We start from the raw sequence: 27,205 nt of genomic DNA, 5'->3' as shown, positions 1-27,205 counted from the left end.
TCTGGAAAATGTGGGTCAGATCCAGCATCCAAACCAAGCCTGGTTATGTCCATCCCTATATATATGCTTCATCCATACAAGTTTAATAACCATAAGGCTTTCAGTTACTTTGGAATGTTCCTTAAACTTTATATTGCTCCAAAAACAAACTTGCTCCAAAAACTTAAACCTGGCCTCTAATTCAGGAAGTGTAGGTCACATCCTGCATCAAAACCAAGTCATGATCAGATACTGTATATCCCATGACATAATTGATCCATGTAATTTTGGTCCAGGTAGGGTTTATAGTTACTTGGGAATAAGACCTTCTCCTAAAACTTTAACTGGGACGCCAGTACTGGGGGGTATAGCATAAGCTCATCTCGACTTTGTTGAGGTGAGCTGAAAATATGAACAACTACTGCCAAAATAATCCTGTAGTTGACCTCCACCTTGTTTTAAATATGAATACATAAATGAATGACAAAATACTTTTTTTTAAGAAAAGATTTTATTTGAGACATATTGAGAAGTGATGCAAAGAGATGATACCAGATCACTCTAACTTTCATTCTGACACTTCAAAGAAAAGACACTTACAGTTAACAATACATTCCCCTAAACATTCCTCAATAATGAAAAAAATATACATTAACCAAACTTGTTCAATAAAAATTTTCACTGAAGGAATTTTATATGTCTGTGTATGTGTTAGAGGGAAATAATCTACACTCTGGCCAGCATATCTAGTGGTTAAAGCTAATGTTTTTAATATATATATATATACATGTGTATATCATTTTCTTAAAATATTGTAGAAATAAATGCATTACATGTATCTGATGTTTAATGACTAGAGAACTACACGTTATATAAATATTGAGAACATAATCATCGCAATACAATGCACACAAACAAGAATGACACGTACTTCTTGACTTGTACAATGTATAGAATATTGTATATATATATATAGAGAGAGAGAGAGAGAGAGAGCATTGACTTAAAAAAAAAAGGTTTTTATGTCTTCACAAAAAAAAAAAAAATAATAATAATTATTCCATGAATTTTGGTTTCCTGTATTTTCTATTGTTCATGCATTCATTATTCATTAGAGTTAAGTACAATATTATTTTCAGTTTTAACCAAACAAAACCACTTTCTGATAATTCCTGCTCACATATACTCATAATTCTGGACCTTCTTTGAGGCTCCATCTCAGCCCTTTGAACTATAATTTGAACGAACTTGAACTGGTACCACATGAGGATGCTTACATGTGCTTCTGTTAATCTGAATTTCCTAACCCTGAGAAGATGATTTTAAAGATATTTTCTATTTAAAACTTAGGACCCTCTCTGTGGCTGAGAAATAAATTTTTGAAGACACCACTTGATTTTCACCATTTCTTAATATTACCTCCTCTTTTTTTAAAGGGGTGGGGGGGGGGGGCATTGATTTTTCATTGACAGAGAGTGAATAATCAAGCCTTTCTAATACTAAGTGGTACAAAAAAATTAAAATATGAATTGTAATATTTTATGTTATAGTTTATTCTAATATTAGACTAAATTTAAAATGTAATGTTACTAATTCTTACTTATAAACTATTATAAATTCTTACTTATAAATAACAATCTCAGTGGTTGGCAAGGGTACAATACAAGAGGTCCATGGGCCACAATGCTCAAATGAGTCAACACCCTTTTCTTGAAAAATGAATTTGTACATGGACTAAATGTCGTACTGTCATTTCCAAATATAAGTCCTTGATTTCAACAAATTAATTTACAGCATATTGAGGCTTGATGTCAACTTTACAAACAATAGCTTTCTTACTGTTCCATACATTTCTGTATAAAACTTTGTTCTCAAGTTGTGGCACCACCTTTGTCCATGAGGCCATGATCAAAACAAATTTATATCTACACTACATGAGGATGGTTATACACGTAAATGTTGTCCTCTCTCTTCAGAAGATGATATTTAAAGATTTTTCTTATTAGCAGTATTATCATGAAAAATCTGGACCCTTTTTGTGGCTTAGTACTCAGCCAAGAGCCATGACTTAAACAAACTGGTATCTACAATACATGAAAATGTGTTAAAACCGATTTGACTTGCTATTCTCTATAGTAAGCCTTTTACAGAGTTTTTCTTAATCCAATATAAAACTTTGACCTCCTATTGAACCCCATTTTAGCACCTAGGGCAACTAGAGGTACTGTGAGCAAGCTCACAAAATAATACCTTTTATACAATTTTTCAATGTGCCCATTCACAATTTTGTAAATGTGACCTTGAACTTATCAAATGACCTTGGTTAAATAACACAACCTCTGGTATTAAGTAATTTTTGAATGAAATATGGGTATCTAATGTTTCTCCATTAAAAAAAATTATGGACCTGACATGAATTTTACACTTTTTCTACCAATGACCTTGAACTTGCCAGAATGAACCTTGGGTCAAGGTCATGACACACCCTTATGTCATAAATAAACTTTGTTGTATGAGCTTCTCCATTACAAAGTTATAGCTTCAGATTACACAGGATTGCACCAACAGACGGACAGACAGGCAGATGGACAAGGTGATTCCTGTATACTCCCCCAAAGTTAGTTTGTGGTATGATACTTTGATCAAATTTGATTCTATACTACATGAAAATAGTTTTGTAGTCTGCTAGTAAATTATGGGTTTTATAATCCTATACACAAAAATGTGAAATTGACCCTCTATTGTGGGCCAACCCTAACAATGGGGGTCAGGATTTAGCAAACTTAGATCTACACTTCTTGCATATTCTTTGCATATCAATGCCACTTGCAGTCCTATTGTTCTTGAGAAGATGACTCTGACTCCCTACTGTGGCTCCATCCTAGCCCAAAAAACTTGATCAAAACTGATTCTACATTGCATGAAAAATGCTTGTTCAAATGTTTAAAAAGACTAGACTCCTGCTGCTCTTAAGAACATTTTTTTTTTACACAGATTTACCTACCATGACTTTGACCCCCTATTACGGCCCCATTCTAGCATGTATATAATTGTGGTCCTGATGTTCTTGAGTGTTTTTTCCCCTATAAAATTAATATTCCATGCAAAACTTTGACCCCTTTTGAAGCCCATCCTAGCCTCCAATTGCCATGATTTAAACAAATTTGAATCTGCACTCATTTAGGTAGCACATGTATTCACACAAGTGTTCTCTTTTCTGGCCAATTGTCTCGTGACAACACTTTTTTCCAGAAATATGTATTCTTCTCAGACAAAGATTTCTCTGTGGCAAGATTACTTGAAATTGACCATGTGGTTCTTAAGAAGAGAAGGAAATTTAAAAACATACATATACATATATACAGACATGTACACGCTGGACAATCATCAATCAAAAATGCTCACTTGAACCTCTGGTTCAGTAGGCAAATAATCTTAAGAAAACAGGTGATGAATGATGCATTAATGATTAAAAAAGAATGTTAAAACTTGTACAAAAATACTTTTTGCAAACCATTAAAATCAATTACACAAAAACAATCCTTCATAAACAAAATTCCAAAAACCCAAACACTTGTCTGCTTCTTGATTAAAAATACATATTAACAATATTTTTGTCAATATTATTTTACCTCTGTTTATATAATGGAAAAACCAATATTTTCTTTGAAACTTTCAATATATATATATATATATATATATATATATATATATATATATATATATATATATATATATATATATATATATATATATATATATATATATATATGGACAACTTTCACCTGCCCTCCCTGAGGAGAAGGTATTAAAAAGAAAGGATAAAATTTCAAATGTTTTGTAAACTTTATAAACAACTTCTGTTATCTTATGCACTGTTGAATATTCTGCACTAAGAAACTGCATCAGCTATAAATCCTTCTGTTTGGTCAGTGGCAAATTTTGGCTGTCATATCTCTCTACAAACAAAAATAAACAAGTTGAGTTTCTGAGCCTTGCAAACATATACTGAAAATTATTCAAATACATACATGGTATTTTTGCCAAATAACCTTTAGAAAAACTTCACAAAAGAAAAAAGAAACTCACCAAAGGTTCTAATTCTTTTTTGTCAACAAGGTTATATTCTGTTACAAAGTAATAGAAGTGTTTGTAACATGTGTTCACATGAGCTTCCTGAAAAATAAAAAGCATATAATCACATTAAAAAAGAAAAACAAAGAGCCCACATAAATACTTAAAGTCATCATTCTTTCCGGACACATAAATTTGAGCATGTAGATAAATATTCTCCTTGTCAATTCAAATTACCAGTAAAGCCCATGGGCCATAAATGACTCGGACAAAACTTTGAGATATCTGGGAGTTCGAGATATCCGAAGTTGTCTTCCCATTTCGAATTGGTAACTTCCCATATGTTCGTATATACAGTTGAACTTCAGTATCTTGAACATTGATATCTCGAATACCATGGATATATCGGAGTGATTTAGAAGTCCAAAACCACTTATTGTTTAAGTATTTTACCCCTGCTATCTCGATCCTTGGATATCTCGAAGTTTTTTTCTTGGTCCCATCAAGTTCGAGATAACGAGGTTTGACTGCATCTTTTCATGCATAACACATGAATTACCAATCATGTAGTCTTTTTTGTTAAGACTCAACCAATAAATTTTAAGAAAAACAATGTTGTTGTTCTCTTTATGGTGTAAAATCATAATATAATCATAAAACAATTTATTGCATTTATCCAAAATACAGCGACTGCATTATCCAGGCTGTGTTCTTTCAAGCTAAAACGGGATGTATCATTAGTGTTATAGTTGAAGAACCTTTTACATAAGAAAAGAAAAAAGACGAAGTTTTAAAATATTATTTAATGAAATTCAGTACGCAGTGTTATCTAGCACTACTGTCACAGATGAAAATGTACCTTTGGACATTTTGACAATCACTTTGAATACTTTTTCTGTCAAAATTTTACATATTTGTTATTAATTAATGAGTTGTCATAATCGCTTCAATCTGCCAGATCTATCTATTATAAAATATTTAATTGTGTTAATTAGCCATGAGCGATATGACCAGATGGACTGTGCTTTGAGTGACTAAATTGTTGTTTATTTAAAAATATAATCTTTAACTCTACTTGTAAATCAAATAACTCATGTCATATATTACTCAAGTTTGTCAATTATCAATCTTGTCTGTAAAACAATATTCTGTTAACATTCGGAGAGTTGGAATCGGGACGTTGTCCTTGATGCTGTCCGACCCAATGAGAATTAAAGATACAAAAATTAATCAGTATTTATACTGTTTATGTGTAATTTATTAACAGCTTATTACATTATGCAGAACTACTATAAAACATAAATTTTACGAAATAAACAATGAAAACGGCAAATGGCTATCATGGTTATCTATGTAGCACTAAGATAAACCTGAAAGCAATCGCACAATCAATCACATCACTGCGCATTACGCACTACAACTTAATTCATAACTGTTTAATTCAAGTTTATTTTGAAAAATCTTTGTGCGTTATGAATTCACGATGTTAATCATATAGAGTGTATAATTAAATGTATTGACGGTAATACTGTCTGTATTAATTTCTGAATGGCTGTGAAGTGGTTTATTTTATCGGTCGTAGATTACAACAAACACCCAAGCTGTCATACCAATTACCGTGTCATTGATACCCGGCATGAGCTTGGGATTGATTAAGATATGCCAGGTTTAGAAGGTGTTAATTAATAGCCACTGGCGAGAATGTGTGAAGTCACGACAGGCAGGCAAGTTCACTAGACCAGAAAATTCACTTCACTTCGACATAAGCAAAGTAAAATTAGGACTTGGGACCTTGAATATACTTTGACATAAGCGGGGTATTCGAGATTATCGTGTTTGAGATATCAGAAGTTTTTTTAAATCATTTATATAGAGAACACGACCGAGACCGGTGATCGACTTTGACATAAGCGGGGTATTCGAGATATCCCATGTTCGAGATACTGATATTTACCTGTATTTTATATTTAGCTCTATAGTATATCATGAAAAAAATGTATATCAATTTCTTGATTAACATTCAATAAGGTTAATGCAATACTCCTACATCTGTAGGGCTTGTGTAACTTTAAAACTTAAGTTTTTTTTAATTTCACCTTAATTAAAGGTCACAGTAACCTTTATGTAGGGTGTGACACTACTTATGATGCATTAATTGACCAAGTGTGATGATTCTAGAACTAATAGTTTTCCGTTATGAGCCAGACAGAATTCTGCCATGTTTGTTCATATCTTAATTAAAGGTTACAGCAAACCAATTTTACCGTGCAACACACCTTCTACCCAAGATGTATCAGCTGACAAAGTTGGATTACTCTAGGTCTCATAGCATTTAAGTTATGAGCTGGACAAGAAAAAGCTGACAGACAGACAGAGGGACATTAATGCCATACCATATTATGTCTCGTCTTAAGACAGGCATACATAAATGAAAAAAAATTCACCCTTTTACAAAGGTTTTTTAGTCAATTTTTCTTTCATGGAAGGGCATGTTTCTCATTTTCCTGCTTTACACACATTTTAAAAGCTACCAGTATTCAAATTACTTACAGTTCAGGCCTAAATAAATGACATTTCTAGTTTCTTTGGTATAATATCTAAATTACTGAGATTGGCAATTAATTTTACTCAGCCCTAATTTCATTCTGTATAAAGCAGAAATTGTAAAATTTTTTTCATAAACATTTATCATTCAAAAATTTTGCATAAAATAACCATTTTATCAAAAATGAACTTCTGATTTCATAAAGCACAATGTTTTTTGCTTTTGTTTTTAACTAATTGCATGACTATTATGTAATATTCCTTTATATTGAACTACTGTATTACAAACAGGTGAGTACAGCAGAATACATGATCTCATAAATGATTTACACTATTTTCAATGGCATAAACTTTGTAGAGTTACATAACAATGATTAGTAGAACAGGATGCAATGAGGCTTCATAGAGATGTGCCTCAAAAAGAAAAAGAAGTAACTTAGATCGATTTAGTGCATGAAAAACCAGACAGACATGCTCATTATTATGTGAAAATTTTAAGCCTAAATAGGTGAAGATAATGGACAGTGATTGATCTCTTAAAACCTACAAACAGATCTGTGAACAGGGCATAAAACACGGACCCCAAGAAATTCCTGAGGTGGGATCAGGTGCCTAGGAAGAGTAAGCATCCTGTCGACCAGTCACACCCGCCGTGAGCCCCTTGTATTGATCAGGTAGAATGGAATAATCCTTACATAATCAAATAAGGTATAAAAACAAAGGTCTAAAATTAGTATGAAATATATCAGTATAAAATACAACCAAATGTTAAGTTGTATTTGCTAACAAGGTCATAAAGACCATAAAATGTACAATATGATGACTTTAAACTGAGGTTTTTGAAATCCCTGTAACATCAACTTATTTGTGAGTAGCTTGTCTCAGCTTAAATATTGATCATATTCAGAGTATGCTCTTATGTTAAATTAACAAAAAATTAAATTAAATTATATATTTGAACTCAATTTTTTAAACTTATAGGTATTTACTTGATCTTTGACTTGTTTAGCTTTATATATATGAACTGTTTGTAATAACTTGACCTTTTACTTGATCATATATGAAGCCATTGCTTAAATACACCTAAAGATATCTAAGGCAAAACAATTTTTTTTTCTTACTACATTAAAATTTATGGTTAAATCATCAGTAATTTCCTTTTGAAACCAAAAGCACTATTTATAAATGTTAAGGCTTGCTAATAGTACTATACCTGAATATTATACTAGTATATTTATTATCACCTTCCTGCCATATATATATATATATTTACACACACACACACACTTGTTCCTTTTGACAACCATAGCATAATAAAAAGGATATTGAAAACTTTTTTTTTCAAAGACAGCCTAAACATATTAATTTAAGGTTCATATAGCTAAGGATGTGTTACCATAGAATGGCCAGAGATTTGCACAAAATCAATAAATTCAATTATGTGTTCTAAACTTTCTTCGTTTTTCAAATGTGGTCTTTTTCCTAACACTCTAATCTACGCTAAACAAATTCAATCTCTTCATACCGTATGAGTGGAAATTTTAGCGAGACCTGTTGATTTGAACACTTGTTTTAAACTCTTTAAGTATACCTTATGATGAATGCTGACAGTCACTGTTATCATTTGTAAAACATTCTTTTAAAAATACAGAATTGTTGTTCTTGCTAGACAATGTTTAAATGTCAAACAAAGGGAGATTACTTATTTTTTACCAATTCCAGGAATTATATATTCATGAAAACGTGATCATGTCAGAAGAGGGAAAAACATGAAAATTGCAACTCCTGGAATTAATCCCCTATACAGTACTGAAAAATCATTCTATTGACTCTAGAGCAACTGAACCTTATTGAAGTGTAAAAGTTGGAAAATGAAAAAAAATGTGTTACTCAATTTCATGCTGTGGCTATGAAAGAGGGATTTTAGATCTGTTTTATTATATTTCGGTGGTCCTCCAGAAAATCATCCTTGGCTATATGAACCCTGTATTTTATATTCATTTTATTACATCATGGCCATGTAGCTCTAGAAGTGCCCAAACATTGAAATGATAAATATAAAACTACTGATAAAGCAAAAAGGAGTAACTCAACCAACCAGTACCTATATATACTGCTCAAAGAATGCACAAGATTAGTAATCAACTAAATCATCAGTACTGCTGTGAAATGCTGCTACCAAATATGTACATCTATAGGACTAAAAATAAATCTGATGTTGACTCAACCAAAAAGTATCATAAAATGAATAACTGAGTATTATTATTACTTTAGTTATTAGCCTTGTTACCAACTGTCTACAGATGGCTAGGCTTTGCCTTACCCTCTCTGAGATTGATCAACCTGATATATTTCTGTAGACGGTTGGTAACGAACCTAGTAAGTGGTTTATTTTCTTGAGGATCATAGTGTGAAAGACATTGACAGAAGAAATGATCAAGATTATTGAATCTGTTAAGAGTTCCAACATCTCAACTCTCATTCAACAGTCAAACTCTTCAAAATCATCAATCTCACCTTTTATCATTAAGTTATCAAAAATTTTTGAGGCACCTTGTTTACTTCTAATTGTTTCTGTTTAATTTTTTCCTCTCTTGATTGAGCGAATCTAAATGCTACCATCACTTGTGACACAGACACAACAAATAAAAGGACTGCTACTTTAATTTCAAAAAGTTGTTTCTTTAATGATTTCTAATATTGAATTGAATAGTCAATGCGCCAGCAATATCTCCAAATATTCGTACTTACCTGTCAGACATAGATATTTAACCTGCAGTCACATGTCGCACTTAAACCAATGAAAGCAGGACATTTCAATCCGAGGGAAAATATATTTAATGTATATATGATGATGATGATAAAATGCTGTTTGATATAAAGTTGACTATCTTAACCGAGATACATAAATTAAACTAACATATCTCACATCAAAATGCAAGTATATTTGTCTTCAACTTTAATACTTACGGCGCTAAGGGCTACCAACTTGTCAAAATGGTGGATATAAACATGAACAAAAACCCTAAAGAGACGAGTCAGAATCTTCTTGACTATTTGTTGATAGTTTTTAGGGAAAGGTACACCTACAAAAATTTGAAAAAAAATCTTTGATTTGATCCACATTTGACTCTAGCAACACCCAAGTCTACCTAGCTTAATCCTAAACAGTATAGCAAGATCAGGTGCAGAGTACACGTGCTGTAGCTGTGAATGAGGTTAAGTGTTAAGACTGATCATGCACACATGCATAAGAGTGTCAGGGAACAAAAGATTATTGGGACTCAAATCATGTGGAAATGTATTGCATTATCTATAAACATCCCCACATCATTTGTAGTTTTGTTATCAGTTTAACTAAAAGCAGCAATGGAAAAGCAATACACTCTGTGATGTTCCTTGTCTGCTAACAATGTGCATAGCATATAGAAAAAAATGTCCACAAGCATGGGTCATCTGATCATCAATTAAATTATGATCATGAATCTTTGATTATCATTACCGATGAATTACACATGTATTCAATGTTATCTGTGTTACACATGTATTTTCTCAAACATAAACATCTAGAACAAATGACTAATGTTACATGGACATCTTTCCCCTGGCTGCTATGACTACACTGTTGCTGGCAATAGCCAATCTACTCACAGCTCCTAGAGACACCAGCTTGTCAAAATGGTGGATGTACACATGCACAAACACTCGAAACAGACGTGACAATACTTTCTTTACAGTTGGTAAAAATGGCTTTGGAAATGGCACACCTGCATCACATTGTGGTAATATGTAATTTGATTTGTAAATACACTGTAGAACAATTACTGTTGTTGATGATTACAAGGAGTACAATATTCACAAAGTGCAGGGTGAATATAGTACTGCCAGAGTTGCCAAAGATGATGACATACATGAAAATTAACCAATATGTGGACTAATCTTTACATTTTGGATCAATTTATTTCTTAGATTACTAGATTTTTTGGGTTCAGGTGCAAAATGAAAACAAAAAAGTCACTTATTTACATCTGAACCAAAATCTTTGTGGGAGCTGAATAATTCCGTACCTGCACCATTATGGAGATCATAAGCAGCATCCCCCCCCCCCCCAAAGAAAAGGGTTACATTATTGCAGCTAGCTAAATCATTGCATTGACAAAAAACACCCAGTAACTAGATATCATTGAGATGGTGGCCATCCCAAAGGGCCCCGCTTTCAGCAATGAACATGAAAATGTAAGGTAGCTGAAAAGGGTTTATTTTGAAGAGGAACATTTGTGTACTATTAAAGGGATGTGTTGTTTGAGTCTAAAGGGCTTCTATATCATCCTTGTAATAATAGAAAATGGCACGAAAATCACGAGTGCTCCATACCCTCTATCAAAAAGCGTCACAAAAATCACGAATGTTGCATATCCTCTATGAAAAATGTTGCATATCCTCTATAAAAATATGGAAGGAAAATCACAAATGTTCCGTACCCTAAGTCAATTGGTAAAGTTTGAGGCTGACTGGACTCTCAAGAAAGAAATTATGCATCGAACAAAGATTTTAAACAGAGAGGCTATTTTTGACCTTGACCCTTGACCTAGAAACTTCGTTCAAGGTCACTGCACATCCATTGACCAGTGGCACTCTGTGAGTGAGGTATGAGCCAAATTGGACCAAGAGGAGAGAAGATATGCTCCGGACAAGGATTTTTCATATAATTCTGCTATGACCTTGACCTTAGACCTAGAAACATGGTTCAACGTCACTGCACAACCTTTTCCCAAAGACACTCTGTGGGTGAAGTATGAGCCGGATTGGGCCAAGGAGAAAGGAGATATGCTCCAGACAAGAATTAAAACAGAGAGGCTATTTTTGACCTTGACCCTTGATCTAGAAACTTTGTTCAAGGTCACTGCACATCCATTGACAAGTGGCACTCTGTGATTGAAGTATGAGCCACATTGGACCAAGAGGAGAGAAGATATGCTCTGGACAAGGATTTTTCATACAATTCTGCTATGACCTTGACCTTAGACCTAGAAACATGGTTTAAGGTCACTGCATGACCTTTTCCCAAAGACACTCTGTGGGTGAAGTATGAGCCGGATTGGGCCAAGGAGAAAGGAGATATGCTCCAGACAAGAATTTAAACAGAGAGGCTATTTTTGGCCTTGACCCTTGACCTAGAAATGTTGTTCAAGGTCACTGCACATCCATTGACCAGTGGCACTATGTGGTTGAAGTATGAGCCACATTGGACCAAGAGAAGAGAAGATATGCTCCGGACAAGGATTTTTCATATAATTCTGCTATGACCTTGACCTTAGACCTAGAAACATGGTTCAAGGTCACTGCACACCCTTTACCCAAAGACACTCTGTGGGTGAAGTATGAGCCAGATTGGGCCAAGAAGAGAGAAGATATGCTCCGGACAAGAGATCTCGGACGGACGGATGGACAGACTGATCACTATAGGGCGCCCGCAGAGCGGGGCCCTAATTGTTGTGTAATTATATAATTAAATGATACAAACTCATTTAAACAAAACTAGCCATTCTTCTTTGTCATTTACATTCGCTAAACTTCTAGAAGAACACAGAGAAAGGTGTATAATTTCTTACTGGCTAAAAATTTTTATCAGTTTGGAAGTTCTCTTTATTTTGGTCCAATTAAGAAAAAATCGAAGGTTGATTCACCAAAAGGTGACTTCAGCTTTTAGAGAGCTAGTTCATTCAACCACATGATGATACAATTTAATTAATGAACATAACTGCCTAAATACAATGGCTAGATATGCCTTCCTTTATGTTTAATGCAACAAAATTCTTCGTTATATGTCTTAGATAGCTACACTGTAATGGTACACTGAAAAATGAATTATGCACATCCATGTAATCTTTCAGATTGTATGCTGTAAATCATTCACGTTCCATATTATCACTTTCATTTTCTGATGCAATAGCAAATCTATTTTAAAGACTTAATATTGCCATATTCCTGTAACATTGTGTATTTATAGTTACGATAATAACTTCTCATTTCCACTAAGAAAATTTTTGCTTAAAAATAAAAGAGCATCAAAAAATGAAATTTTTGTGACTAAAATGTGATTTATAATAACTGTAACAGTAACTCTAACATACATTATGATTTGTTACTGGCTAAATACATATATATTCATAATACAGTAACAGATTATCTATCAATATCTAAGGGAACTACATGCAACAAGAGGTTCATATGCCACAAAGCTCACCCGAGTCACAAATAAATACATAATTAAATGAAACCTCTTAGTTAAGCCATAAGGTCAGGACTTTCATAATATTAGCTATTAAAAAGTATATATACAGGCTTGAGGTTTTTATAAAATGGAGCCTTGTTGAACTTGCAGAACTGTATGTATTTCAATGTAAACTTTGAACCCTTATTGTGGCCCCACCTTAGTCCAAGGGACAATTATGATTTAGTTGAATAGCTCTCATCAATATGCATCACAGTATGAATTCTGATAAAAATATCTTGAAAAATTTGTTTGAGACTGTCTAAAGTGTGAAGGATGGTCTGATGGGAGATGACAAACTATATGCCTCAGCCATATTCATGAGTTATAATTTGAAACACGAATGTAGTCTTCATGAGGAGGAATCCCTACTGGTTTGACTCATATTGCCTGTGCTTTTCTTGAGAGGAAAAGTTATAAAAAGATTTTTTCCTATATATTTTCCTAAATTACTGAAAACTTTTATCATCTATTTTGGCCCTATCCTACTTTCTGAAGTCATTACTTGAATCTACACTACATAGTAATGCTTGCATATCAAGAAATATCAATATATCAATATAGCCATTGTTCTTCAGAGGATGGTTTTTTCACAGATTTCCTTATTACATGTAATCCCACATTTTTCAATAACTCCACTCTATTTCTTATATTACCTCCCTCATTAAAAGGAACATGGCCCTTCTTTTGAAGAAATTTGAAACCTATTCATTCATGAATGCTTTGTGTCAAGTTTAATTATGGAATGTTTTAAAGTTTTATGTGAGTTACTGATGTGTAAATCACACATACTTGTCACGTAAGCATATTTCATGAAGCACGCTGTAAATCACATAGACTTGTCACCTACCTGCAAGTCTGTATGATTTACTCAGCAATAATTCACACAAAACTTGAAAGACATTCCTTATATTTACATTTTAGATGTTTAAAAGCACCAAAAATAAACTCAAAGTTTGAATTTCTCACTGCCCTTTATTGTTATATTTTTCTTAATGTCTCTGTAGCCTCATTGTGACGTCACTTTAGCTAAAGTTTCTCCATGTATATTTCTACAATGTACATGCAAGTCTACATGAAAATGGCATTCAAATCAATTTCATTGTGGGTTAAGTAGAAAAACACAGAAAATGTAAATATTTGAAATTAATCCTTTGGTTCTGGGGAAGGAAATGAATTGTGAGAAGTTTAAAGATAACATATATCACAAGATGACAGGTAGACAGACAGATGGACTGACATCCCAAACTCTTCCATCAGAAAAGCTCACCTGTGCCTTTGGCTCAGGAGACTTGACACCAAGTCATTTTTTTAACAATGCACAGATATATATATATTCATTCAACAACTAACACACACATATATTACTAAACATGGATTTTCTTAATAATAAAATATGCCCATATTGCAATTAAACATTTTACTGATAAAGAAGGGATTACAACTTCAAACTGGTCAACAAATCATTTCTTTTCCCCCTTTTTCCCCATTTCCAGGTAGTCTAATTGATGAACTGTTCATATTTCTATCTTCAACTTTAAAATACAGTGTATTGATAATCATACATCTTCAGCCAAATCCAACTGTCCCCAGTTAGAATATAACAGGAAAAGACCATTGCCTATTGACATATATTTATGTTTGACACATAATAACAGTAAATATGACACACAATAACTGTAAAAATGTCACAAAAGCTATCCTGGCTATGTTCAGTGTACATGCATATAAATGCCATAAATAATTTTTTTTAAAAATCACTAAAAAAATTTTAACACGATCTGAAAAAACTTCAATCTGCACTATCTAAGAATGCTTGCATATCAATAAGACATCATGGCCTTGCTGTTTATGAGAAGATTTTTTGTACTATTTATACCCATGTTAACCCTAGTTCTGGACTATCTCCACCACCAAGGGTCATGATTTGCAATCAATATCCATCTTTCCAACCAATTTTAGATTTGTTAACCAGTTTGCAACTGCAAACCCTGCTTTTTAAGCCAATGAACTAACATGATTTGTCATAAGTATTTCAAAATTGTTTTCAATATTGATTAAATTTCTGTTTTAAAACTTTATTCAAATTTTTGAAAAAGTATGACACACTGTCATATTGCTAATATACTAACCAACTTTGACAGGGAATATATTTTCATCATTAATCTGAGCCTCTACCCACTCCATCAATAATGCTATATAGTTAGGGGCAGGTAATGCTGTAGGCTTCTTGTAAGTCTGGCCATCACACCAATGGTATTCATATCTATATGGCAGTAAGGAGGAAACAAATTTAAATGCATAACACAAAAAAAATTCTCCTGTTCCTTCCCCTTATATATACATAGAGGATATTCGATGTTTTGTAATTGGATATGGAATTTATTCCATGAGTGGGAAAGAATTTTTTAAATGTTTTCATGAGTGCAAAGCACAAGTGAAAATAAAAAAAAAAAACTTTCTGTCTCACTCTAATTAAATTCCAAATCCAACTACAAAAGATTTAATTTTCGGTTAATTACATTTTCTTTGATTTTCCTTTTCTCTGTCATTTTTTAATGCAGTGTCACAGACTGTGACATTGTCGTTAGACTGAATATTTCATACATGGATGTTAAGAACAATTTGGAGAAACTTTGGTAGTTTTAGTCTGTATCATGAGTTTATTTACTCTTGCTATCAATGGGGAGTGTTTTCTTTATAACATTCTTCATATGGAGAGTTTTGTTACACTCTTGATATTACTTTTTTTTCACAGTGAAAAACTATAGTTTTTTATTTTAAAAAAGATTTTCAAAAAATATTTCTTTTATTCAATGGATACATTACAGTATTTCACTGTTGAAAATGTAATAAATATGATCATTCTGATCTTTAGATGAAGAAACTTTCACATTTCAACAAATGCTAATATCACGTCAAATAAAAATGTGTATGTGTGACATATATTTATACTGTATGAGGTTTAAGTACAAATAAAAACTGTTTTACATATCTGTCATTCCAAGTAAATAAAGTGCTTGATACATATTTTCAAACCTGCCAGTTATCTTTTATAAAGTTAAAAGTTTTCTGTAATTTTCAGTCACTACACGGGTATGTTACTCTCCTGACTTACTTTGGTCCACCACTCATGGTGGGACAGGTCTGTTCTGTACAATATTCACACACTGTACCATATAATAAGTTTATTCTGTTGAAGAAATCCACTACTGTAATCAAAAGTAAACAGCAAATTAGATGACAGTCAAACTTGGCTATAAGGAAATAAGAAATTATTTAAACCAGCTTTTATTTTTTTGATGTGCCTAAATGCCATAATCAGATTGGCAAGAAGGATAAGCACCATTTTATTTTAACCAAAGAAGATTGGAAACATATTGTTTTTTTCTCTGTGTCTTATATTTATTATTATTTTTAATAAGTACTTTTTTGTCCATGAGTGTTTTTGGAACCTATGTACCAGTACTCATCCGATTGACATAAAACTTTTTAGAGCTAATAGGCATGCTGTGTAGATGTGCAGATATCGAACCAATATCATTTTGTGCATGTGCATGTGTGTTCCACGAGTAAAATGACCAATATAACAGAAATGACTTTAGCTGTCATTTTTTTTTTTAAGATGAAATGCTTTGAAACTAAGTATGTAAGAATAAATAATAATAGTTTAGACAAGATGACATGGCATGAACTTAAGTGCATGCATGTGAGATTTGCTCTGATTGGGCCAATAAGCGAATTTGCCTATAAAGACATTTTAAAATCCTGATCCCAAGCTTAACATGTAGTCAAACCCAAACCAATATTACAGGGCTTAATTTACAACACTTGAATAGTGAAATGAATATTTTCCTTCATTAAAGATTTATTTGAGAAAAGTATAACATTATCCAATCAAAGTTTAATTAATTTCCTGATCTTATTTTTTATTGTTGAGGGGAAAAGTCGCCAGACTTTCATGGACCTGAAGGCTTCAAAGCAGCAGCACAGTTTTAATGCTAGTATTTGCTCGGATTAATTCCAAAATCCTTTGCTAATTTGGATTTAGATTTCACATTTTTTATCTAAGGCAGGCATAAATTCATTTTAGTTGTATAAAGACAATTTTTTTTTCTCCTTTACACAAGCGTATGTTCTAACAGCTGTTCAAAAGTGCCTTCATTATGTGATCTGTGAAAACAAGATACCCCTTAGTAATTTATTTATTATAAAAACATGCAATGAAAATATAATAGGTAAAATATATCTACTGACACCTTAGCATCTACCTGTATAATTAGGATGTCACCAAGCCAGATAACGAATGGACAGGAGGACTTCAATATAACCGTTATAAAAGCAACTCATTATCAGCTCAGCGGACTGATAATTTACTTCAAAATAATTGATAATTTAATAAAAGCAATTTCAATTTAACCAATATAATGAATATTTTATTGCAAAGATGATAAAAAACTGAGACTGGGGATTTGGTTTTACTTCAAATAAGCAATTTTTCAAAATAAGTGATTTCAATATAAGTAGAGTAAGCTGTATATTTTATGAGGATCTACAATGCAATATAATATATGAAAATTCTTGAAAACAAATGCAGTAACATGTGCTACAATCGGATTGACTGAAACTCTACACAAAAATAACTTATTTTATAGGCTAGCTAATAGGAAATGGGGAACCAAAGGAAGTTAAGGGTGCATTGGGGAACACTTGGAACAGTCAATTTTTGGTTGTTGTTCTTGACTTCCCTTTCAGGAAATTTTTTAGACCTGTTAAAAATTGTATAAACTATCAGTCTTGTTTAAAAATTTGTTTGGACTATCCCATTTGTCACTTGTATTCACTTCTTAAGATTTGATTTCAGTTTACTACTAACCATGAACAGCAATCCAGTCATTCATGTCCTCCCCAGGAGGCAGTTTGACCACTTCCTTTAGGTCAATCCCAGAGTTCAGTGAAGCATTTGCCTGTTTGTGTAAATTAAACTTCATGGTCCCTGGTTCAAATCTTTTTTTGGGACGGAATGTCTACAATCATAAAATACATAAGCATATGAATACAGATACCAAATATAAAATGAACACTCTTCAAACACATGTTTATATTCATTGTGCAGTAAGATAAGACTGTTCACTTTGGAAGACTTTATACAGCAGCAGAAATATGGCTGAAATACTACTGACTTGGTATTAAGCAATATACATGACATACAATCAATCAATCAATCCAACCTGAAGTTAAATGGATATCATACCTCTCTTTCAAACTTTGATACTGACATAAAATACCTGCTACAGTTATCATGCAATGATGTTCAATAGTATTTAACTGTTTAAAATGTCTCTATGTGTTGTGTGTGCCCGCGCACACATGCATGCATGCATGTAAAATTTGCAAATTGATGCAGTAATTCTGAAAAAATATTTACATGGATGTAAAGTAGAACATGCTAATATGGAAGTGCCAGGGATGACTAATTTTGATTCGTTATTAATGTAAATTTGTTATATCCATTTCGTTCATGATATGTTTTAAAACCACAGGGAATGATATTCACTTTGCTATAAGAGTGAATTCATATGATATGGATTTCCTTTGATGTGCACTGAGAAAAAAATAACTATATAACTTTAATTTGTACCAAACATATTCTAGATGTGTTATATTGTCATGTGCATGTTTGAAGTGGTTTAGTATAGTCTGTCCCTTAAGAGCTATTTCACTGCATGGAGATAGCAAACAAATTTTGACTTTTCTTCAAAGAAACTATCAAAAACAATAAAATTTCTTAACTTCCAAAGTATCACAAGTCGTATTTAACAAAGAGTGTAAAAGACAACATGAAACAAACCGGTATGTTACCATTTTTAAAGTCTATGGAGATTTGCCATTGCCATATCGAGTACAAGGAAGTAGGATTGAAGGAAGTAGTTGTCAGAAATGAGATCCACCCCCCAAAAATACAACAAGGATAAGAAATAAAATGCATAAAATAGACCCCTCATGAGGAGGACCATTTTATGGATGTAAACCTACAAGAAACCCAAGGGCCTTTATGATCATCTGAGTATCATACAACCCTGTAAAGGATCCACAGAACTGCTATTTAATAATTATATATGATTAAATCAAATACATATGCTCAAAAACAAGAGAAATAGGATGACCATGGATACCCTACTGTGGCCCAACCCTATTCCCAGGGGCTATGATCTGAACAATTTACACTAAGTCAAGAAGCTTTCATTTAGTTTTTCCTTCACTTGCCCAATGGAGTTCTGGAGAAGAGGATATTTTATCACTTTTTTCTTAAATATTCCAGGGACTAAGATTTGAACATTTTAGAATGTACACTACATCTCAAAGTTATCATATACATTTTATTTTTCTGGTCCAGTGGTTCTAGAGAGGAAATTTTCTAAAATGATATTTTGCTACATATGCAGGAAATCGACATTATCGGCTGTCCCAATTGCCCAGGGCAAGTAAATTCTTAATTCAGGCAAGTGAAACTGTCAACGTACCTGTCAGATCGAGCAAGTGAATTTTTCGGATAAAAATGTACAGTAAAACTTGTCTAATCCGGACACCACTGCTTCCAAAGAAATTGGCCTCATTAGGCAACATTCCGGATTAGACAACATTTAAAACAAATGAATTTACTGCAAGGGATTTAAAGTGTACATGGTATTAAACACGATTTTTGATTACACAACGTCCGGATTAGATAAGTTTCACTGTATATTGTTATAAATATTTAGTTTACACTAGTTTATAAATAAAACAATTAATTGTACCCTTGATTTCTGCCAGGTACTTAAGTGGCATTCCTCGGCTGACTCCGCTTCATTCCAAACAAAGTAAACCTGTGTTTCCAAGTTAAATTGACAAGGACAATGTAGCATCAGTTTTTATTTCTTTTAGCTCTACTTGCCAAATAGACAGATGTCTATTTGGTCACATTTTTTCTTATCATATAAACATATGCAGCGATAAATAAAGTTAATTTTGCTTTCTTAAATTTGGGCAACCAAGTTTTGCATTTGGACAAGTCAAAGTTTGAGATTATACTTGCCCAAGGGCAAGTGAAACTGAAAGTTAATGTCTGCATGTTCCTGATATATTCACATGTAAAACTTTGATTCCCTATTGTGTCCTCACCCTATCCCCTGGGGTTATGCTTTTAACACTTATTATCAGCACAATGTCAGAAAGCTATCACATAAGTTTTATCTTTTCTTGCCCAATGGTTTTGGAGAAGAAGATTTTATAATGACTTTATCCTATTTTTACCTTTTCTTAATTATCTCCCCATTCAAGGGAGGATGCCCTTCATTTGAATAATTCAGAATCACTGTTGTCCATAGATAATCTGTGTGAAATTTGGATTAAATTGGCCAAGTGATTCATGAGAAGTAATTGAAAATGTTTACATTATACAGACAGATGGATGCCAGATAATGGGTGATCAGAAAAGCTCAGTTGAGCTTACAGCTCAGGTGAGTTAATGAAGCATGTGCCCTAAAATAAACACAGTGTTGTCCAACTGTCAACACTTTTATACTACAGAATAATGTGCTTTACAACCATTGGTAACAGCATCAAAATAGCCCTGCTCATTTAATGCAAAAAGTAATTCTCTGTTTACTACCTCTTCATTTTTTTTTAAAACTGGATTGATGTGTGCAACGAATGTCACACTGCACAATTAAGAGATCTCAGTTATTTGCCCTTTGATCTAAAAGTTCACAGTGTACATTGTATTACTCAATTTGTAATCAATTCAAGCATTCTCAACATTTCATTAAGCCATGATAAATTAATTGAACAATTCATTTGCATGTATTTTTCTCATTAAGTAAGCAATGATAATCTGTTCATCAATACTAAATATGCAAAATTGATTTCCATCCATCAATGCTTCATTGCTTCAATGCTTCACTGTTCATGGGGATGGGGGGGGGGGGGGGGTATATACCCTTTTTTGAAAATGAAATGGAGAAATGCAATATTTACATTTTTATAAGATATCATTTTGTCAAGGTGCAAAGAATATTTTTCAATAGTGTATAGTGTAAGGTCCTTCAAACACAATTTATGACTCATAATCATAATCACATATGAATGCCATATGCCACTATCCCCATCAGTGTGTCCACAGAATGGAAAAATAAACAAACCCCCACACATCAGGGAGAAAACCACACAGTACACCATCACTGCATGTTAAACATTGTCTCAGGTTTAAAACTGTGGAAACATTGGTGAAAACTAAAAACAGCTGCATTCCATGAACGATTTCTGAAGCCTTCTATTTTTATAGCTATAGACAATGATAAAAGATGGATTCAATTCAATCTTTTACAACACAATGAGAATTCAGAAGCAAACAAGCATTCTTTATTGGTCAGGTAAGTGACTGGTACAGAAATAAAATTTTCAAAAAAATATGCAAATAACACACAACTTCTTAGGTACTCAAACTTATGTACAACATCAAACACTCTTAAAGTGTACTAGTATTCTGCACACATTGGTCAATGTAGTGAGAAGTATTTGTGATAATTACTCTACTGGAGCATTTTCTCTAAAAATTAAAAACTTCAGATGTAAGAACAACTTCCCTATGACAAAAACATTATATATAACCTGTACAACTCCCCACAATCTCCTTAATGTGATCCCTCAAATCAGAACAAAAACGAAAACTTACAAAATATACCTACAGCCTCGGCAGAATAGCCTGTCCCCATCTTTATCAACAGATCTCACACAGGAAGAGGCTCGTTCACTTTAACCTAACCACTTCAACTAGTAGCACGACTCCCAACGATACCTTTTATCAAATATTACCACATTCTGGAAACTCTCCAATTATTTTAGAAAAAATCTGTTTCACCAAAAAAAAAAAAAAATTATCATCTTTCTCTGTGCTCTTCATCTGTTAACATGACATTGGTTTGGCAACTGATGGATGAAATTCAATATGCATTTACCGGTAGTAAAAAGGATTTAAGATTATAAATACAGTATTTGTCAAGGGCAATAACTTTATTGAGATATGTAATTAACTTACATTTGAGTTAACTATAAAGTGTCAAATAAAAAATCAAAATTGAACATCCACTTCCTATACCGATAATTATTGGCACTGAAATCTTTTCCTTACACGAATATGACTAAAGTTTATTGATCATTAAAATTCTTAGCCTAAACAGGTACTGACCATCATGCAAAGTTGTATTTCGATTATCTTGATTGTTAATGAAAATTGCAATTTCAGACCTATATAATTATAAAATAACTTCGTATGATGCATCACAATGTGAAATTCTTGAGTCAGGCCTATTGTGTACACACACTAATCCTTTAATTTCCCTCTGAAATCACAAGTGATCAGGAAACAGTAATGTTGATTTTTGTCACACTTCCTTTTGAATACAATAATACATTTTTTTTCAAGGATGTGTGGAGTGTAGAAAGATAATGCCATGATACATCATAAGGTCATACATTTGATAATAAAATAATAAAACTCTGTCATAGAAGTCAAGTTCTCCATATATATACATGTAAACGTATATATATATATATATATATATATATATATATATATATATATATATATATATATATATATATATATACAATTGAACTTTGGTATCTCAAACACAGATATCTCAAATGCCATGGATATGTCAAAGTCATTTCCAAGTCCCAACTACTTATTCTTTCAATATTTTACCCTGGATATCTCAAATCCTCAGTTATCTCAAAGTATTTTCTCGGTCCCTTTGAGTTCGAGATAATGAGGTTTGACTGTATATAATTACATTACTACAGCCTAAAATCATAATCTGAAATGGTTTGTACATAAAATGAATGTGGTCCATATAAGACTTGGACTATGGTTCCCAAACAGTGTTCCTTTCTATGAAAATTCCATAGAGTTTCTGTCTTAACTGAAAGTTTGACTAATAAACCATACATAATTATAAACATCTCTGGGTTTTTTCCGGTTGGTAAAATGATTAGCAAATCTGGTTCAGACTTTTTCTGTTCTGGTTAGGACCATAATAAAAATAATATATTATCAATGATTAAAAATACAAAGATTTTTTTAATTTCTGGGAATAGCAAAAAGTCTGGACAAACTGGAAAATTTTGAAATGATGATGACTAACAAAAAAGTCAATTGAGTAACCATAGATTAATTATAGAGAGAGAATATTATTACCCATTTTTAATGCTCTGTATGTCTGCTTTGATTGTCATTTCAAAAGTAAGGGTAGGTGGGTTTTATGAACACTATACACTCAAATGAGGATACTTCTGCATGGTTTAAATTGGGCAATGTCAATCTTTACCAAAACCTACAGGTCTGGGGTCAGTAAAATCAGCTGTGAGTGGGGACCAGTTAGACAAATTGAAAATCAGATAAGTTTGACAGGTCTGTAATTTTTTTTTCTCTCAAAACAGCACTCATGAATGTAGGATGATACATGTAATACTTTCCTTCACACTAGATGACTCACTAATTTACATTCTCATTAGAAAGACACAAGAAGTTTGGACTAATAAACATACATTGTTTTAAGAAAGCTGAATATCAATTAAATCATTACTGATTACAAAGAATACTTCTGCTGATATTTTGTAAATGTACATATAGAAAACAAGAGACCCACGGGCCACATTGTTCACCTGAGCACTTTGTTTAGAGATAAGCAATACTCAGTTCAGTACTAAAGAGTTTAAATATATATTAAGTAATCCCACCCTAACCCTAACTTATGATTTAAACAAACTTGCTTCCATATCAATATGACTTATCATGGTTTTGCTGTTCTTGAGAAGAAGATTTCTAAATATTTTTTCCTATATATTACCAATATAAAACTTTTGATTGTCTAATGTGGCCATATCCTAACAATAGGGGTCATGATTTGACAAATTTGAATATACACTACATGAGGATGCTTCAATATTAATATACTAATCATGGCTTTGCTGATCATCAGAAGATTTTTTATGATATTTTCCTATGTATTCCTATGCATAACTTTGATCCCCTGTTGTGACCCCACTCTACCCCAAAGGGTCATGATTTGAACAAAATTGAACTTACACTACCTGAGGATGCTTCTGTATAGATATTACTAATCATGGCTTTGCTGTTCATGAGAAGAAGATTTTTAAAGATTTTTTTTTTTACGTTTCTGTGTATAACTTTGATCCCCTGTTGTGGGCCCATCCTACCCCCAGGGGGTCATGACCTGAACAAATTTGAATGTACACTATGTAATGAAGCTTTCATGTAAGCTTCAACTTTTCTGGCCTCGTGGTTTTTGAGATTTTGAAAGATGTCATTTAATTTTCTCTAATTCTTAATTATCTCCCCTTGAAAGAGGGCATGGTCCTTCATATTTGAACAAACTTGAATCCCCTTCATCCAAGGATGCTTTGAGGTAAGTTTGGATAAAATTGGTCAACTCAAGAGGATCTGGAGAAGAAGATGAAAATGTGAAAAGTTAATGATGACGACGACAATGACAAAAGATAACAACCAAATTTTAATCAGAGCTCACTTGAGCCTTCGGTTGAGGTGAGCTAAAAGGGGGTCAGGCTAAGTTCCCAGAAAGCCTGTGGTTTTCATTGATTAATGGCAGGTCCTACGGGCCAGTGGTGAAAAAATGTTCTTGTATTATTATAGGTATTGACTACAACACATTAAAATATCTAAACTGGATTTGCTTCTCATTTTAAAACTGAGAAAAGAACAACCTGTGAAAAAATAAGAATGGAAAATGTTTTTTGTTTACATTTTTCAGCAAAGATAAATTGCTTAAAATGTTTTATATCATGATACACAGGTATATTTTTTGTACCATGATAGTGTACATTTTTTATGTATCATGGTTTACTGATATATCAGCATACTGTGACACCCCTAGTAAGCACAATAACTACATTCTAACTAATATAGTGATTTGCTGGACCTAAAATCTAAGTTTCACTTCTGCCATTCTAAAGAGGACTAATATATATCTGAGAAGATGCTATATGCCTGTATATAAATTATCAATATGATAGCATGCATAACCAAGATAAGCATTTCTATAAGATAAGACAAAAAACATTAAATCGTGGATTATATTGTACTTGAAGTCACAGCAGTGATCTATTTAAAGCAGATCACAACGAATAAACATGACCTATTTTAATATCATTAATTCAATGCACAGATAGGTGGGAAGAAATTTAGTAAATCGCTCAGAAAAACTCAAATTTTAATTAAACAACAAAGAAATTATTTTTGTGACGAAAGACTTTGATGGAATGAAGTGAAAGTTAAAAACTTGAATGTAAACAAACCACTTCACAGAACTTTCAAAGTTATTTCAAAGTACGAGTGAACTGTTTATTTTCCAAAAGTGAAAAATATTTAACCTCAGTAAAAAAATTTCCTTTAAACATTTGTATTCCAGTATTTATTACTCACTTTGTCCCGGGAGAAAAATTGTGCGAAAGTGCTCTTTGAAGACATGTTTTCCTTTTTCCGGTCACGCATGCGCGCGTGAAAGTTTTAGTAAATAATGGCATGTCTATTGACCCAAATAGATCGAAATGAATAAGAAAAATTTCGAACTGGGATAATTCGTCCCCCTATATATATATAATGTGATTTATATCCTCGCATTGACCAAACAAAATTTCAGAAATAAAAAGTCACTTTGCTTTGATATGGAAATTGGTCAAAGATAGATGAGATAGTAGACAAAATTGTTCTTTGTTAGAAATATGTACTTTGAGACTGTGCTATGGAAATGCGAGTAACATGCAGTTTAAAGATAATTAAACAAAATGCTTTGTTTGTTTATACTGTAACATCCAAGGGGGGGGGGGTCACTATATATACCTGTGAACTCCCATGCGCTCGTACCAATAGTAGAAACAGATAGCCTAGAGCTGCATGCTGCTTATAATAATTTACAATGACTAGGTACTGTGCATATATAGGATATAGGATTGTTGAATGGTAGCACATACTGTTCAAATACACTGGTAAGGAAGTCCTCACACCAGTGCACTATGAATCCACAAAGGACGTACGTACAAGCATCTGGTGCATGAAGGGATGTCCGCACACTTTAATTCCCTTGCGCAGCAACAATCAGGGTTGACCACACACCTGTCACCAATTAATCAGTTCTAAATTGGAGACACTGGCAAGCATGTCTGCATACCAGACTGCTCTGTCACAAGATTATACAGACTGGGAACTTCTTACCCCTACAGACTGGGAACTTCTTACACCTGCAGATCTTGCACAATTGCAGCAACAAGCAGGGATGTCCAGACACTAGAATATTGCTTAGAGATGCAAAATCCAGAGCAGGAATGACCATGCACACACTCTTGCAGTAATAAGCAGGGATGAGCACACATTTACTTTAGTTAAAGCTATAGTTTTACAATATAAGTATAGGGATTAGTCCACACCCTTATATACCTGAAGAGGCCTTTCAAGTTTGACCTCTACAACGGTCCTTAAATCAGTAAAAACCCTGTATATATATATATATATATATATATATATATATATATATATATATATATATATATATATATATATATATATATATATATATATATATATATATATATATATAAACTTTTTTTTAAGAAAATAAAATTAAAGAAATGTTCCTTATTGTTATCTTAACCTTTGACATTAAAGCTGTTTTATTTCTCCATTCATCATCACAGAAATTTTAGCCACTATCAAAGTTGTTGTTCTTACTGATAAAATTCATAATTTCTAGGTACATGGGACAACTTTCAAGAAAGTTTTTATGGGGGCCTCTTGACTAAAGAGATGTGTCAAACTGAGCTAGCTCAGATCTGGTTAGAATTTTAGAAAAATATTCTATGTCACTAGTGTGTTAGGCTAAAGGGCACATGCTACAAATATAAAAAAAAATGCATGGAAATTTAAGGTATATAATTTTAGACTAACATGTATATTTATTGTAAATGATGCATACGTACATCAAATCTCTAAAATATTAAGAAATTTTAGATTTTATATGAAGTTCAAATTTCTTCCATTTTACCATCACCCTTATATATCTTCTCAAATTTTCATCCCTTTAGGCCTAAATAAAAAAAGAATAAACTCTATGTGCCTAAATATTATAAACATATTAATTATAATTTTTTTGTTATTTTCAAAAAAAAAAAGTATCATCTGCCCTTAAAGAAGGGTTGGGGGGTTAGGTTGAAAGTAAGTAATTTGTTGATCTAGATATAACAAATATCCATTAATAAATT

At 32.6% G+C, this 27,205-nt stretch overlaps 1 protein-coding gene across 3 annotated transcripts; it reads right to left on the bottom strand.

The window, feature by feature from the left end:
- Window positions 1-3,779: 3,779 nt before the first annotated feature.
- LOC133185491 (MOB kinase activator 3B-like) lies at window positions 3,780-25,442 on the bottom strand. 3 transcript variants are annotated; one of them, XM_061320763.1, is made up of 7 exons: window positions 25,374-25,441; window positions 17,748-17,898; window positions 15,990-16,083; window positions 15,004-15,137; window positions 9,568-9,683; window positions 4,069-4,155; window positions 3,780-3,938 (listed from the first exon to the last, which is right to left on the bottom strand). In XM_061320763.1, exons 1-7 carry the CDS (start codon window positions 25,416-25,418, stop codon window positions 3,909-3,911), a joined length of 657 nt encoding a protein of 218 aa, XP_061176747.1. In that variant the 5' UTR covers window positions 25,419-25,441; the 3' UTR covers window positions 3,780-3,908. The 3 variants fall into 3 exon arrangements, with proteins under 3 accessions (XP_061176747.1, XP_061176738.1, XP_061176756.1); XM_061320754.1 differs by lacking the exon at window positions 9,568-9,683 and adding an exon at window positions 10,249-10,364 and having other exon boundaries at window positions 3,792-3,938; window positions 25,374-25,442; XM_061320772.1 differs by lacking the exons at window positions 9,568-9,683; window positions 25,374-25,441 and adding exons at window positions 10,249-10,364; window positions 21,598-21,703 and having other exon boundaries at window positions 3,796-3,938.
- Between the last annotated feature and the right edge of the window lie 1,763 nt (window positions 25,443-27,205).

This window comes from Saccostrea echinata, unplaced genomic scaffold, assembly GCF_033153115.1.
Source record: "Saccostrea echinata isolate AGI-Se365-2 ecotype Australia unplaced genomic scaffold, CSIRO_AGI_Sech_v1 ptg000001l, whole genome shotgun sequence".
NCBI lineage: Eukaryota > Metazoa > Mollusca > Bivalvia > Ostreida > Ostreidae > Saccostrea > Saccostrea echinata.
This window is presented reverse-complemented; position numbering and strand designations above follow the sequence as displayed.

Excerpts from the sequence above, each read along its gene's own strand:
- LOC133185491 (XM_061320754.1), bottom strand. The coding sequence starts at position 25,442 with ATGCGTGACCGGAAAAAGGAAAACATGTCTTCAAAGAGCACTTTCGCA. Across the intron at positions 17,899-25,373 it reads AATTTTTCTCCCGGGACAAA|ACATTCCGTCCCAAAAAAAG; the intron begins GTGAGTAATAAA and ends TTATGATTGTAG. Across the intron at positions 16,084-17,747 it reads TGACTGGATTGCTGTTCATG|TAGTGGATTTCTTCAACAGA; the intron begins GTTAGTAGTAAA and ends TTTTGATTACAG.